The sequence below is a fragment of the Brachyhypopomus gauderio genome, chromosome 12, assembly GCF_052324685.1.
Source record: "Brachyhypopomus gauderio isolate BG-103 chromosome 12, BGAUD_0.2, whole genome shotgun sequence".
Classification (NCBI taxonomy): domain Eukaryota; kingdom Metazoa; phylum Chordata; class Actinopteri; order Gymnotiformes; family Hypopomidae; genus Brachyhypopomus; species Brachyhypopomus gauderio.
Genome location: NC_135222.1, coordinates 1,901,659 through 1,916,349, shown reverse-complemented (window position 1 = coordinate 1,916,349; position 14,691 = coordinate 1,901,659). Strand labels below are relative to the sequence as shown.

General features: G+C 42.1%; 1 protein-coding gene across 1 annotated transcript; it reads left to right on the top strand.

The window, feature by feature from the left end:
* The first annotated feature begins 3,562 nt into the window (after positions 1 to 3,562).
* On the top strand, positions 3,563 to 13,512 carry LOC143528571 (vitellogenin-like). The gene is made up of 27 exons (XM_077024330.1): positions 3,563 to 3,629; positions 3,742 to 3,762; positions 3,863 to 4,014; positions 4,131 to 4,382; positions 4,471 to 4,632; positions 4,730 to 4,878; positions 4,967 to 5,117; positions 5,248 to 5,405; positions 5,482 to 5,647; positions 5,740 to 5,865; positions 6,108 to 6,326; positions 6,409 to 6,626; positions 6,719 to 6,816; positions 6,921 to 7,045; positions 7,140 to 7,238; positions 7,339 to 7,467; positions 7,549 to 7,729; positions 7,819 to 7,921; positions 8,007 to 8,192; positions 8,332 to 8,588; positions 8,683 to 8,981; positions 9,095 to 9,139; positions 9,232 to 9,285; positions 9,392 to 9,595; positions 9,694 to 9,845; positions 13,077 to 13,215; positions 13,309 to 13,512. Exons 1-27 carry the CDS (start codon positions 3,590 to 3,592, stop codon positions 13,381 to 13,383), a joined length of 3,960 nt encoding a protein of 1,319 aa, XP_076880445.1. The 5' UTR covers positions 3,563 to 3,589; the 3' UTR covers positions 13,384 to 13,512.
* The last annotated feature ends 1,179 nt before the right edge of the window (positions 13,513 to 14,691 follow it).

Here is a 14,691-nt window from a genome sequence, read left to right as displayed (position 1 = left end):
GGACTAGTCGTTTTCGGTATCGTAGGGTTCGTATAGGAGGACTGCGGTAGCGAATACAAATCAGTATCTTACGCCCTTTATACCCACAATAACACAATTGCACCAATAAACTTGCAGGATGGATGTATTGTATTACACAAGGTGAAGTGACTATAATACACTATAGCATGAGGACCAACAACCATCTGCACAAATACATAAAATGTCAACATTAACACTACAAACATAAGTTCACAGAATTAGAACAGTCATTGCATCTCAGTCCTATGTTGGATTCAGCAGTAGAAAGGAAAAAAACAAAAAAACAGTCTTTTTCCTGAGATTCTGAGATGAGAAAATTATGTATGAAAAATTGAGTCAAAAAGGAAAAAATATGTATGTGTGTGTGTTTGGGAAAAAAAATAGGTCTGCGATCCGATGTTTAAACAGCGCACAATTGCCCAGTCCTACCACTCTGTGACCAACAGCAGTCCACTGAAGGCGGAGGACAATGTGACGGTACGACGGTGGGATCCTCAAGACGACCCGATGAACGGCGCTAGAATGGAGCATAAAAAAAACCAGCCTGCACACACGTGCAGAGCGATAAGCCAGTTTCCAATCCCTCAACATTTATCAATCATCACAAATCAAGAATCTTGTACATACTTCAATAACACATAACATGAAATTACAACAACTTTATACATTGAATACGTTTCTGCTCTCCCTTTCCCCCACTGTTGCATGTTACTATAGCCAACTCTTCTAGCAATGACTTAGCTAAGTAACTAACATAGCTAAATTGCATTTTACCTTCATACGCATTACATCGAAATAACACCTTCAAAGTATGAATAACTTTCAGAATTCACTCACAACAGAAATGTATCCTGACTGGTTTCTTTCTCATTTCTCAAACACTGAACAAGGTAACTAATTCTTCCGTACATGAACGATTAGCCATTTAGCTCACAACTTACCAGGATATCTTCAAATAACAATTCTTCAGTGTTTGAGAAGAAAAAAAACGAAATCATAACTTCTTCAAAATCAACTCTGTCCGTATTAGTGTAGAATTCTCCATTCCCTTCGTTAACAATATTAAACGTTTAACCTAACTAACTCGACGTACAGATGTTTCCCCTATCTCCGTGTGTGTCACGGTGGGAAAAAAAACCGTTTGGAAAAAAACAACGGATCACTCCTCATATGGGGGGAGGGGCCCAAGGGAGCGTCTGCCAATATTCTATCCTTAACCCTTATATGGTCCAAGGGTCTGTGGGACCCATTTTTAAAAAATCAGCTTAAAAAAATTCTACAATTTTTTTTTTTTCAAACTGAGATTCATTGGTCCTTGGCTCATTTTCTGTGAGCAACATAAATCAGAAAATATTTTCAATGACCACCCCCCCGTACCCCCCCCTTCACATTTGTATTACATACAGGGTCCAGGGTCCACTGGGCCCTGGGCTAGTCAAAGTGGGCAATCAACATTGGGTTGGGTAGTTGATAGTCGTCTGTATGACTTTAAAGGATATACAAACAAAGGACAGAGGAGTTTGGCATGCAAAGGTGAGCAACCATCAACACCTTTGATGGTTGTCACATCAGGGGTTGATTGCATATTGTCAGACAGCAGACGAAGAATCTCTATAGAGACAAAGGGGTGAGATCTGAAAGAAGCATCTTTTCTCTCAGCCCTCATTATCCCTCCCTCCTCTCTGGACCTGTGTGTGTGTGTGTGTGTGTGTGTGTGTGTGTGTGTGTGTGTGTGTGTGAGTGTGTGTTTCATCCAATCATGGGGACATGATGCTATAAATGCTAAAAATGCTAAAAATGCTATAAAAGATGGCAAAGCAATTCTCAGTTCAGACTGCCTTACAGCTGCTATTGGAAGAGACAGAGGATTTTGATGGTGATTCAGAAGAAGAAATTTCAGGATCACATTTCTGAAATATCAGAGTCTGATAGTGATAATGAAAAGGAGGATGAGCAGCAGCCAGCTCCGTTAGCACCAGCCCGTCAGCAGCTAGCCATAGGACCAGCCTGTCAGCCAGCATGATTTATGATTCATTTCCTTATTGTGTTACATTTTAATAAAAAAGTAACTAATAAATAAATGAGAGCAAACTAATTTAACATATGTATTGTTTATTTTACTTGCAATTGGGCTAAATCTGCTGATTATTTTAACAAAAAATGCAATGGGTCCCCCACGCCCAGCTGGACCCCAAGAAGGTAGACCACGCCCGGATCTCATCAGGGTTAATGTAATATTAACATTTACATTTATGGCATTTGGCAGACGCCCTTATCCAGAGCGACTTACATTTTTATCTCATTTTTTATACAAGTGAGCAGTTGAGGGTTAAGGGCCTTGCTCAGGGGCACCTCAGTCATGGCCTCAGGTCTGGGGATCGAACCCACGACCCTCCGGTCACGAGACCAGTTCCCTAACCACCAGGCCATGACTGGATAATATTAAGGCAAAATCGCCTGTAAATAACGAATGAGAAAAGGAAAATAAATAAATAAATAAAATCAGTGTATGAGTGAGACACAACAATTCACCAGGGTTAATAGTCAAGATTGAAGCAACATAAAAAAAATTGACATGAAAATTTTATTGTCAAACACTGTATTCAAAGTCCAGAGAACAGAGCAGTGGTGATGTTTGGGTCACATTATCCCAGGTCATGTCATGAGCCACGTTATCTTTCACACTGCATAGGAGTTTTTAGAATTTCACTTACAGTGGAAAAAGACATCAAACTTAACAATAGGACTTTTTGCAAATGTCTAACTTACTTTTACTTACTTTACTTACGTTCACTAGTTTTGTGCATCTTGCATATGCTCATGAACCTGACATGTCAATGTAAACGTACAGATGTAAATGTCAGTACAGGTACAATAACAGTGGGGTTGAATTTAGGTGTTCAAAGCCTGCTGCATTTTTTATTTAATGCTATCCATATCATCCATATCCATATCATGTCCATATCATCTCCATTGGTCATATTCATGTACAAAATGTATTTGACAAATAGTGATAGTATCTATTTCCAATTACATTTATATACATTCCATAGTATAGTCTTAAATATACAGTTAAAATGAAGGGTTTAGGTATGCCAACACATAAAATGTTTATATTCTTTAGTTTTTAACACTGTTGGCATTTGCTCGTGCAGGTTCATGACAGACACCAGGGATGGTTTTCCAGGACCACACTTTAGTACATATACTTTGCACTTCTTATAAAGGCTTGCTTGGATTGTCATTACTAGCCTACTCCAAGATATGATAAAAATACCATAAACAAAACTCCCTCAAAAACCAAATGTTTATCTCAATATATTATTTTAAAACAACACAATAAACTTTTCAAATGTACTTTTCATGTGGACATTATTCTCAACATGACATGAGACCAGGTGATCCTGACCTTAAAATCATTGATTTATGTAAGTTGCTTAACATACATCATGACCATCTCTATTGGGATTCATGAGTTAATAATTCATTTGAAAACAACTCTTTACTCATCAAAACTGATGATATAAAAAGGCACCCTCTCTGAGGATCCACCACTGGATAACCAGCCATGAGAGCTGTTGTGCTTGCCTTGACTGTGGCCCTTGTGGGTAAGTTATGATCAGATAATGGTTTAATTTCCTCAGAAACACTCATTGGAATCTGTAATCGAGTTGCAAATCTTTGCAAAATGGTTATTTATTTTTTTCTTACTTCATTTAGCAAGTCAACAGATTAACCTAGGTAAGTGTTTTTTTTTTTATAAAAATGAGGTTATTCTCATTGTAGACACACTCAGACATTATTATTTAAGGTATTTCAAAGATGAAATGTATTTCATAAGTTCCAGACTTTGTTGCCGGTAAGACCTTTGTGTACAACTATGAGGGTCGGATCTTGGGTGGTGTGCCTCAGGAGGGCCTGGCCAAGGCTGGTGTGAAAATCAGCAGCAAAGTTCTCATCAGTTCTACAGCTCAGAACATATGTGTCCTGAAGGTAAAATAATTTGTCATTGCATGAAATAGGAACTGTGGCTATGTCATCAACACATACATGGCTAGTTTGTGCTTTTAAGAAACTCTAACAAAGATTTGGGATCCTTTTGTGTTCAGCTCTTGGAACCCAAGCTCTTTGAGTACTCTGGTGTCTGGCCTGAGGATTCTTTCACTCCTGCCACTAAACTCACCTCAGCACTGAAGAGTCAGCTTGTAACTCCCATCAAATTTGAGTACTCTAATGGTGTGGTTGGAAAAGTATTTGCCCCTGCTGGAGTTTCCTCTACTGTTCTGAACCTGCACAGAGGTATCCTCAACATCTTTCAGCTCAACCTGAAGAAGACCCAGCACGTCTATGAACTGCATGAGGTACGAGAACACATTTCTTTTAATATCTCTTGATGTTTCAGTCATATTCTGATCTACCATCTCAGCTTAAATAATTTCATTTTCCAAGGATGGAACCCAGGGTGTCTGCAAGACCCATTATATGATCAGAGAAGATGGAAGAACCAATCACATTGCTGTGACCAAGTCCAAAGACCTGACCGATTGCCATGAAAGGGTGATCAAGGATATCGGTTTGGCCTATCTTGAGACATGTGTTGAATGCCAGCAGGTGAGATCAAACATTATCAATGAGTTCAGTATTTTTAAGTGAGCATTAAAACTGGTAAAGTGTACACCTTCTAGAACTCATTCTGTTCTCATCACAGAGACTTAAGAGTCAAACTGGAACTGCAACCTACACGTACGACATGAAGTTCATTGATGCTCAACCTGTGGTCTCTGAGGCTAGAGTTGAAGAGGTCCATGAGTTTTCAGCATTCAATACACTGAATGGAGCAGCACAAATGAGAGCCAAGTACGATCTATCGTCTCGTATTTTCCATCCTGTCACTGCATTGATAAAATATTGTATGAAAAATCTGAAAAGTAATTTTTCACACCAGCCAAACGTTGAACTTACTGGAGGTGCAGAACAAGCCCACCGCTCCTAGCAATGACCAGTATTCAGCCCGTGGAAACCTACGGTATGAGTTTGGCACTGAGATTCTTCAAACCCCTATTCAGCTTCTGAAGATCAACAATGTACAGGCTCAGGTATCATTGCTCATGTACATTAACATGCATGAATATGTTTTCATGAATTTTTCTGAAAGAAACATTTTGTTCTTTTACAAGTGTAATTTTATTATGCCATCAAAACTTCAGCCATTTCCGTTACTTTCAGATTGTGGAGGTCTTGAAACATCTGGTTGAAAACAATGTAAATAAAGTCCATGACGATGCTCCTCTGAAGTATGTTCAGCTTGTGCAACTCCTGCGTTTTGCAACTATGGATGATATTGAGGCAATTTGGGCTCAGTACAAGACCAAGCATGATTACAGGTAAAATTCCTTAGAACATTTCAATGAAATACAGTGCAGTGTGATTTGTGCTTTTCTAAAACTCTTCTTCTGGTAGACGATGGATTCTGGATACGATACCTGTTATTGGTACACCAGTAGCTTTGAAATTCATCAATCACAAGTTCCAAGCTGATGAGCTAACCAAGCCAGAACTCATCCAGGGCCTTCTGTTCACTTTGCACATGGTCAAGGCTAATCCTGACACTCTCCGCATGACTGCTGTGAGTAGATACTTTTATCCTTATGGTAAATGAAGTTCAGCTGACACTTATAAATGCTAAAAAACCTTCTGACTTTCTGCTATGTTGAACAGAGTCTGGCTCTGGACCCGAAAATCAAATCGATTGCAATGCTGCGTGAGTTGATCATGCTGGGCTATGGTTCCATGATTGCCAGATACTGTGCTGAAGTTCCTTCATGTCCTGCTGATCTCCTGAAGGTAAAACGTCTGATTTATGTGCATAAATCATCTCCTTTAGATTCAATTACTTTTCTTAATAGGTATCAAATGGTATCAAATATAACAATGTGGACAAATGTAATTTGGAAACATGATCCGAGATCAAGAGAGGAAACAATTATACCGTTCAGTGTGATGAACATTTTCATTTCAATGTTCATTAATTCTAATGGACGTGGTCTAAAAACAAACACATTTAATCTCTGAATTTTTCTCCTCAGCCGATCCATGACATTGTTGCTGAGGCTACTTCCAGAGCTGATATGCATGAACTCACCCTGGCACTGAAGGTTCTGGGCAATGCAGGCCACCCATCTAGCATTAAGCCCATCATGAAACTCCTCCCAGGATTTGGATCTGCAGCTGCAAATTTACCCATGAAAGTGAAAGATAATGCCATCTTGGCCCTTAGGAGAATTGCCAAGACAGAACCAAACATGGTAAGCATCCTATGATGATTGATCATAATATGCATTTTAGCACATTTTCAACCTGGAGCTCAGTCTAATTGCTCTGTTTTAGGTCCAGACGGTGGCACTTCAACTGTATATGGATAAGACTCTTCATCCTGAACTGCGTATGGTTGCCTGTATTCTGCTCTTTGATACCAAGCCTTCAGTAGCTCTTATGTCCACTATTGCTGATGCCTTGGATAAGGAACCCAGCATGCAAGTCACCAGCTTTACTTACTCTCACATGAAGTCTCTGACAAGAAGCATGGCCCCTGATTTCGTCAATGTGTAAGAATGTCTCACTTTTGAAATTATAACTTATATTGTTGAACTTTAAACTGCAACCCAGAAATGACTACTGTGACTACTACATCTTACAGGGCTGCTGCAGCTAATGTTGCCATCAGAATCTTAAGTCCCAGACTGGACAGACTGAGCTTCCGTTTCAGCAGAGCCTTCCGTGCTGACGTTTATTTGTGTAAGTGTTAAAGAACTTTGCTATTTTTCCAAAGACGGTAAATTACAGTAAAATAAGTAAATGATTTTATCGCTGAGGAATAAATGTTTATTTTACCTTCAAAGCTCCTGTTATGCTTGGTGCTGCTGGTAGCGCTTTCATAATCAATGATGGTGCCAACATCGTGCCCAGAGCTGTTGTGGCAAAATCACGTGCCTACCTGGCTGGAGCTGCTTCTGATGTTCTTGAGGTAGGACGCGCACTGTTTGAGGGTGTCAGTGCACTCATTTAAATGGTGAGATTTTTATTCTACAACTGGAATGACCACTTATTCTTTCATCCAGGTTGGTGTGAGAACAGAGGGACTCCAGCAAGTTGTGACGAAAATCCAAGCTGGTAATGAGAACACTGACTGGATGACCAAGATAAAGCACATCATGAAGGCAAGAAGACAACATTAACATTGAATTCAATTAATTTCAATAGATTAATCTGTATCTACTTCATCACATATTTACTTTGTTATTCCTCTCCAAATTGAAGGATTGGAGAAATTTGTTGCCAACAAATCAGCCACTGGCTTCCATGTACGTCAAACTCCTCGGACAAGAAATTGCCTTTGGCCAAATTGACAAACACCTAATTGAAAGTGTCATGGAACAAGCAGCACAGGTATTTAATTATGCAATTATTTTATTAAAAAAGTAATGATTATTTACGTGCCAAAACTAATCTGTCATTCACTCTGTGGAGGTTGCTACAGGGAAACGTGAATACCTGAGGGAGATTGTTAGGGCACTTCAGATTGGGATTGATGTCCAGTACTCCAAGCCCATGATGCCAGCTGAGGTGCGTCGCATCCTTCCCACTGCTGTTGGTCTGCCGATGGAGTTCAGTCATTACACTGCTGCTGTTGCTGCAGCATCTATCAATGGTAGGGCTTCACTTCAACATCACATCCTGGCTTGAACAATGCACGTTATTAGTTCTGTTTGATTAAAGGTGTTCCTTGATATCTTTTAGTTCAGGCAACCATCACACCTCATTTACATAAGCAAACAGAGCCCATCACTCTTGACCACTTGAGGAAGACTAATATTCAGCTGCATGCTGAGGCCAGACCAAGGTACAGTACCACAGACACCTTTCAACTGACTCAGAATACAAGCCAGTAAAACACCATCAAAATGTTCCCATTGTTTTTCTTTCAGTATTGTCATGCAGACATTTGCTGTAATTGGAGTGAACACTGCCTTCATTCAGGCTGCTGCAATAGCCAAAGGAAAGATCCATATAAATGTGCCAGGAAAACTTAGTGTAAAAGCTGACCTTCCAAAGAATAATTTCAAGGTGGAGCTTGTACCTGTTGAATGTCCTGATCATGTTGCAACCATTAGGTAATGGAAAAATGTCTTTATTGTATTTCTATTCTAAAAAACATAAAGCATTTAATAAAACTGTTAATATACGTAATAAGATCCATTTAGATCTTGCATATCGTCAGCTTTAATTTGTCACTGTAACCTGCTCCAACAGCTTTGAGACTGTGGCTGTAGCCAGGAACGTTGAGGACCTCCCTAGTCAGAGGGTTGTGTCTCTGGCACCTCCAGCGCCCTCTGATGCTCAGCCCACTTGGATCCCTACTTCGTTTCAAAAGACAGTGTGTGGTGTCATCCCCAAAATTCGCACGAAGGCATGCCTAGACATTTCCTTCCGCAACGCTGGCTTTATTCACAACGATCTTATTTACTACATTGTTGGACACCACACAGTTCGCATTTCAGTAATGCGAGGTAATTTCTCAGGATAAACCTTGAATAAGATCTGTTGTGATATTTTACCTATAGGAATAAAAATATGGCAAACTTACTCTCATGTTCACTTTAGCTGATGGCCCTGCCCTTGAAAGACTGGAGCTTGAGGTCCAACTTGGTCCTGAGGCAGCTGAAAAGCTGAGTAAAGGAATTAGCCTTGATCAAGGTGAAGGCTCAGAAGAACGTAACGTCCTGTTGAGGTTGAGGGAAATGCTGAAGGCTGGACTGAAGAACATCGGGTCAAGCTCATCGAGCTCCTCTTCCTCAATCAGCAGCAATCAGAGTCCCAGTAATTCCAGCAGTTCCAGTAGTTCTAAGAGATCCAGAAGTTCCAGTAGTTCCAGTAGTTCATCCAGTGCTCGCACATCTGAGGTAAGCTTAGAGTGAATCACTGATTTCAGGATGTATGTGGTCTTCCAGTGCTTATTTTTATTTCTGACCTTCTACAGAAACAATCTTATGAGTCATTCATTATTTTTTCTTAGGCCACTTCTACACGTGGAAGCTTCCAGCAATTCCATAAGAACAAGGTTTTCAAACATAAAAATATTTAAAGAAGATTTAATAATAGTGTCTAAACCGACAAATGTATTAAATAATGAGTTTTCTGCTTTTGTGGCAGTATTTGGCCTTAGAGGAAGTGGCAGGCACCAGCAGCTCCAGTTTTGAGAAACAGGTACCACAAAGTCTCATGTTGTGATTTTAAATATGACCAACACAAGGCAAAATTTTAGGTCCATGAGCACCACTTTAAGTGCTAAAGAGTCTCTTTACACTTGTAGGCTAAATTACTTGGAGATTCTGTTCCACCTGCCTTTGCCATCATTGCTCGTGCTGTTAGAACTGACCGTGCACTGGGATATCAGCTTGCTGCTTACTTGGACAAGTCCACTTCAAGAGTCCAGATTGTGTTTTCTTCAACTGCGCAAAATGACAAATGGAAGATCTGTGCTGATGGTGTTCTGCCAAGCAAGCATAAAATCGCTGTAAGTTTGGTTTTCTGTAGCAGTTTTCAAGACAAGACACCAACTTTTGCAAATGTACATGTATTGAACTTAAATTGAGCATGACTCTTTCCTATTAGGCCAAGCTTGCGTGGGGTGTAGATTGCCAGGAATATTCTGTACATGCCAAAATTGAGACCGGCCTGCATGAGTCAAAACTTGCTGCCCGTTTGAAGTTGAAATGGGAAAGACTCCCAGAAATCCTGAACATTCTCAGCATCTACAACAGGAGGTACATTAATGAAGATCAAAACAACAAATGTCTTTCACTCTCTCTCTCTCTCTCTGGCGTATGTCCTTAAACCTTGAGTTCTGTTGCTGCAAGCCATTCCAATGTTTTGTCATCCAGGTCCCTTAAGCCACGAGCACCGTTCGGAGGCCGGAATTTGGGGCAGTTAGTTATCACATGTTCCACTGTCTGTAATGGGTCCCCACATTCACAGTGAGCACTGTCTACGAGACCCCACTTCTGCATTAATGCACCAAAACGTCCCACCCCTGTCCTCAGGCGATTAAGGGTTGTCCACTCCTTACGAGTGAGGTACTAGCCAGGGACATTTGTTGGGTCTTGGATGTAGTGGTGGAGCATAGATGGCCCTGCTACCTTCCACTGGTCCCTCCATTTTGCCTTCACCCAGGAGGCCTTGAAGGTGTCAGCTGATGTTGTGCGAAGCAATTCCTGGGCGTGTGTAGCAAAGGGGCATCGGGACTTGAGGCGCATGTGCTGTGGTGACTCTGTAACAACCTTATGAAGAAGGTGTGATTCACACACCTTTGCCTTCCGGGCGATGGCCAGCACAGCTGCTTCTCGCCTGACCTCTGCTGGAGCAATACCAGCGAGGGCAGGCAGTTGATAGGTTGGAGTAGCAGTTAGGCATCCAGAGATAGTCCGCAAGGCTGTGTTGAGCGTTGTGTCCAGCTTCTTCACATGAGGGCTACGGCACCAGGCCGGGGCGCAGTACTCGGCTGCGGGGAACACCAAGGCCTCAGTGGAGATGCGCAGTGTCTCTGTGCTGGCTCCCCATACTGTACCAGCAAGACGGCGTATCAGTGCAACGCGGGCAGTGGTTTTTGCCTTGACACTGTCCAGATGTTGTTAAAAGGACAGTGTTCGATCTAGCTTCACTCCTAGGTACGTCGGGGAGTGCTGGGCTTGTAGCCGTACGTTATCGACCATGATGTTAATCTTGCGGGTTGCTTCTTTGTTATAAAGGTGAAACATTGTTGTTACAGTTTTATCGGCACTGCGCTTGAGACGCCAGTTCTTCAAATAGGACGACAGGATGTCCATGTCCTTGGAAAGGCCCTCCTCTACTGCTTCCCAGGATGGCTTACTGAGTAAGATGGCCAGGTCATCTGCGTAGCAATACTTCCGGGATGTTGTTACAGGTAGATCGTAAATATAGATGTTAAACAACATTGGTGCCAGCACTGAGCCCTGTGGGACACCGTTCCTGAGCTTTCTCACCCTGCTACTTTGGCCACTGCTGGTGTGTAGCCTGAAGCTGCGGTTGCTCAGCATCTCCATAATGAAGCTCACCATGTGCTTGTCTGGGATGGTATCCAGGAGCTTCATATGTAGCCCACGCAGCCAGACAGTGTCGTAGGCAGCTGTGAGGTCCAGGAAGACGGCGCCAGCTTTCTCTCCTGCCTGAAAGCTATCCTCTATGTCTTGGCCCAGGAGGGTCACCTGGTCTGTTGTTGATGTCCCACTTCGAAAGCCAGCTTGTTCTTTAGGCAGCTGGGGATCAATCACTGGGGTGAGGCGCGCCAGGATGAGACGTTCGGGGAGCTTGTATGGTACACACAGCAGTGAAATGGGCCGGTATCCCTTAGGGTCGTCACTTGGCTTGTTTGGCTTCAGCAGGGCTATTACCTTCGTGCAACGCCAGATCTTGGGCACCTTTAAGTACTGAAGGCATGCAGAGAAGAAGGAACAAAGCCAATCAGTCACCTTCTTGCCTTGGTGTTTTATGTACTCAGGGTGAATGCCATCTATGCCTGGTGCCTTGCCAGTCTTCAGGCATTGGATTGCCAAATCAATTTCCTGCGTCGTGAAGTTAGTAGATAGGTTAGAATCACACCCTGGAGCCCTAAGCAGCTCATGGACTCTTGCTGATGTCTGTCGAGCGGAGTCCTTGTCTGCATTAGGGCATTACTCAACAGGAGCAATGCGATGGAGTTTGCAGTGATGGGACATTGTGCTGGAGTTGTTGACCTACCGGTCAGTTTGTTCAGGGTCTGCCACCCCCGTCGGCTGGAATGTGTGAAGTCGATTGACTCCACCGTCTCGATCCAGCGTTTCCTACGCTTCTCGGTTAACCTGCAGATTAGATCATCTGCTGCTTTGTCCCCATCTTCACTGGTCTGTGCTTCCGTGTGGGAGCGGAGTAGGTTTTCACATGCTTCGTCCCAGCAGGGGACATATGCCTTGCGTACACCACGGGGGATGTTATTCTTGGCGGCGGCCAGCAGCATCTTGCAGTATGAGTCGTAGGCATCGTTTAAGTTGTTAATACACGGGGCTAATAGACTGGCGGCCGCCTGGCTAACTTGTTCGGTAAAGCCTGCCCAGTTTGCTTTCCGAAAATTCCACCTCTTGACAGCCCTCCCCTGCACCGGCTGAGCCAAAGATGTGGTAGTAATAAGCAACGGTCGATGGTGTGACCGAGGAAACATGTCCAGAGTGCGTCTTACGTGGAGTGGTTGGTTGTTATGCCATTTTGCAATTGCCAGGTCTGGATTGGTAGTACTATTCCAGCGGGCAGAGTAGAATGTAAGTGGTTCCTTTGGGTCATATATGAGGGTTGCATCTACAGTTGAGGCCCAGTTTACCAGGACTTCGACATCGCTGTTGGAACTGCTGTAACCCCAGACTGTATAATGGCTATTAAATTCGCCAGTGTACACAACAGGGGCTGGGACATCTGGCAGGGACGATGGAAGCAGTCTACTGGGCGGTGGTTTGTAGATGTTGACAATGGCGATGTCATATACTTTCGTTATTACCCATTCTATCTCTTCCCCCTCTGGGGATTGCCCAGCAGCTGACCATGCCATGTCTTTGCGGACAAATGTTGCAATGCCATGATGTTTATTGGCAATGTAACCAGCCAAGGTGAACCCTGGAACTCTCAGCATGTTCTTGTTTTCCATATGGGTCTCCTGCAGGGTGATCACTATTACATTGTTCTTGTTGACTATTTGCTCGAGGACGGCAATTTTAGCGGTGGTGAGACCTTCAATGTTAAGCTGGAAAAGCGCTAGCACAGGAACTTTAGGCTGTGGACGTTGTGAAGACATTTGTTTCGCTTGAAGGGCATGCAACCTTGCAACTACTCTTCAGCTACTTGCGGGGGAGGCCACGTGGAGGCTGTCTTCGTCTCCCCCATGTCTTTCACTGTGATAAACTGAATCACACTTACTTTTTTCTTTGCTTTCCTCTTTGTTTTTCCTACATTAGGGCATCAGACTACATTACAGTGGTAGCTCCTTTGGTTGGAATTTCTGTTGACACAACCAATAACAAGAACAGACAGATTGTCTTGATCGTCTCTATTTCAGATCAGGACTCTGTAAACATTATTTTCAGGTGTCCAAAGGTGAGAAACATTCTCTTCATGGCATAGCACAATGTGATATTTCAATACTTTCATGTATTTATTATTTTAAATGCTGTTCATTCTTAATTGTAGATGACACTGTCAAGGAAAAATGTGCCTCTTCCGATTTGCCTGTCCCATGAATATGATCAACATGCTGCACTATAAGATAGACATCTTGTATCTATCTTAGGTATGTGTGCCATTATTGCAAAATTGCTCAAAAAGGCCTATTTCATTAGAATGTAACAAAGTAAATCATTATGTAAAATAAATATACAGCATCCCAAAAGAAAACTATGTCTCTTGTGTATTTTCTGTTTTTTTTTTTTGTTAAATATTTGCTTTAAAAATATTGTACTGATCTATGCTCATAGCCTTCAATATTTTCTTCACTCAAACTCAGATCAGGACTACACTACTACGAGTTAAAGACCACCAGTAGATTTCAATTATACTATGATTATGCCTCAAGTACCAGTCCAATAGGTAAAAAAAGGGAATAAAATGCAATACCTCACACACCATATTACCACAAACAATTATTACATCACTTTATAAAAGGGCACACAAAAGGACCAGAGCTCAAAAAAGGCACAAGCTAAAGGAATATTACTCTAGGAACAAAGAAAACAGTGGCTACGCAATTTAATTAACAACTTTACTGTGCTGTCCTGTCTCGACACCTTGTCAGAGTCAACAGCCAGATAACTCCTCTCCCAAATAAAACACGGGAACACAAATCTCGATTGACCTTTTATGATATTGGGAATATGGTAAAACGAGGGTGACTTCAAAGGAAACCTTGAAAACTCAGCAAAGAAATCAACACCACGCTCTGCTTTTTCTTTGTCTAGCTACCCGTCTCTCACTTTTTACGTCATCCGCCAACCACCCCACAGTGAACATCAACATCTGCCAGTAGATGGCAACACATTAAACAGAACATTTACACTTTTCCCTCTAACTGCATCTATTTGCTGATATACTGATTGTACATGTTGACTCAATAGGAATTGTATCGCGTGACTCCATGTTCTTACAACCTCATTCACCCGTGTGATGACATGATTTGCCGATCACATGTGCTGGCGCCCCGTGGTGTCTTGAGCACTAGTCACCACATTCTGAGGGTAGACACAACTTCATAGAGACTTCTTTTTATTAGGCATTAGGAATGTTTATTCAACCCTGTTTACAGTTACTGTTTACCAGAGTTACTGGATATGCCTTAGGAGCTTGTACATCCCACAGACATCCACTATCTGTTGTAGGTTATTTGATAGGGCCTTATGAGTTGTTCTTAATGTTATTTTCATATGTTCTTTCATAAGGCCTGGGGAGTTTGTACTGAGGTTATTAGAAACATTGGTAATTAATTGGAGCATCGAATCATGCTCTCCCAAATAGCTCAATTTCACACCTACAGCGAGTTCAGAATGCTGCTGCCAGGATACTGACACACAGGAGAAATAG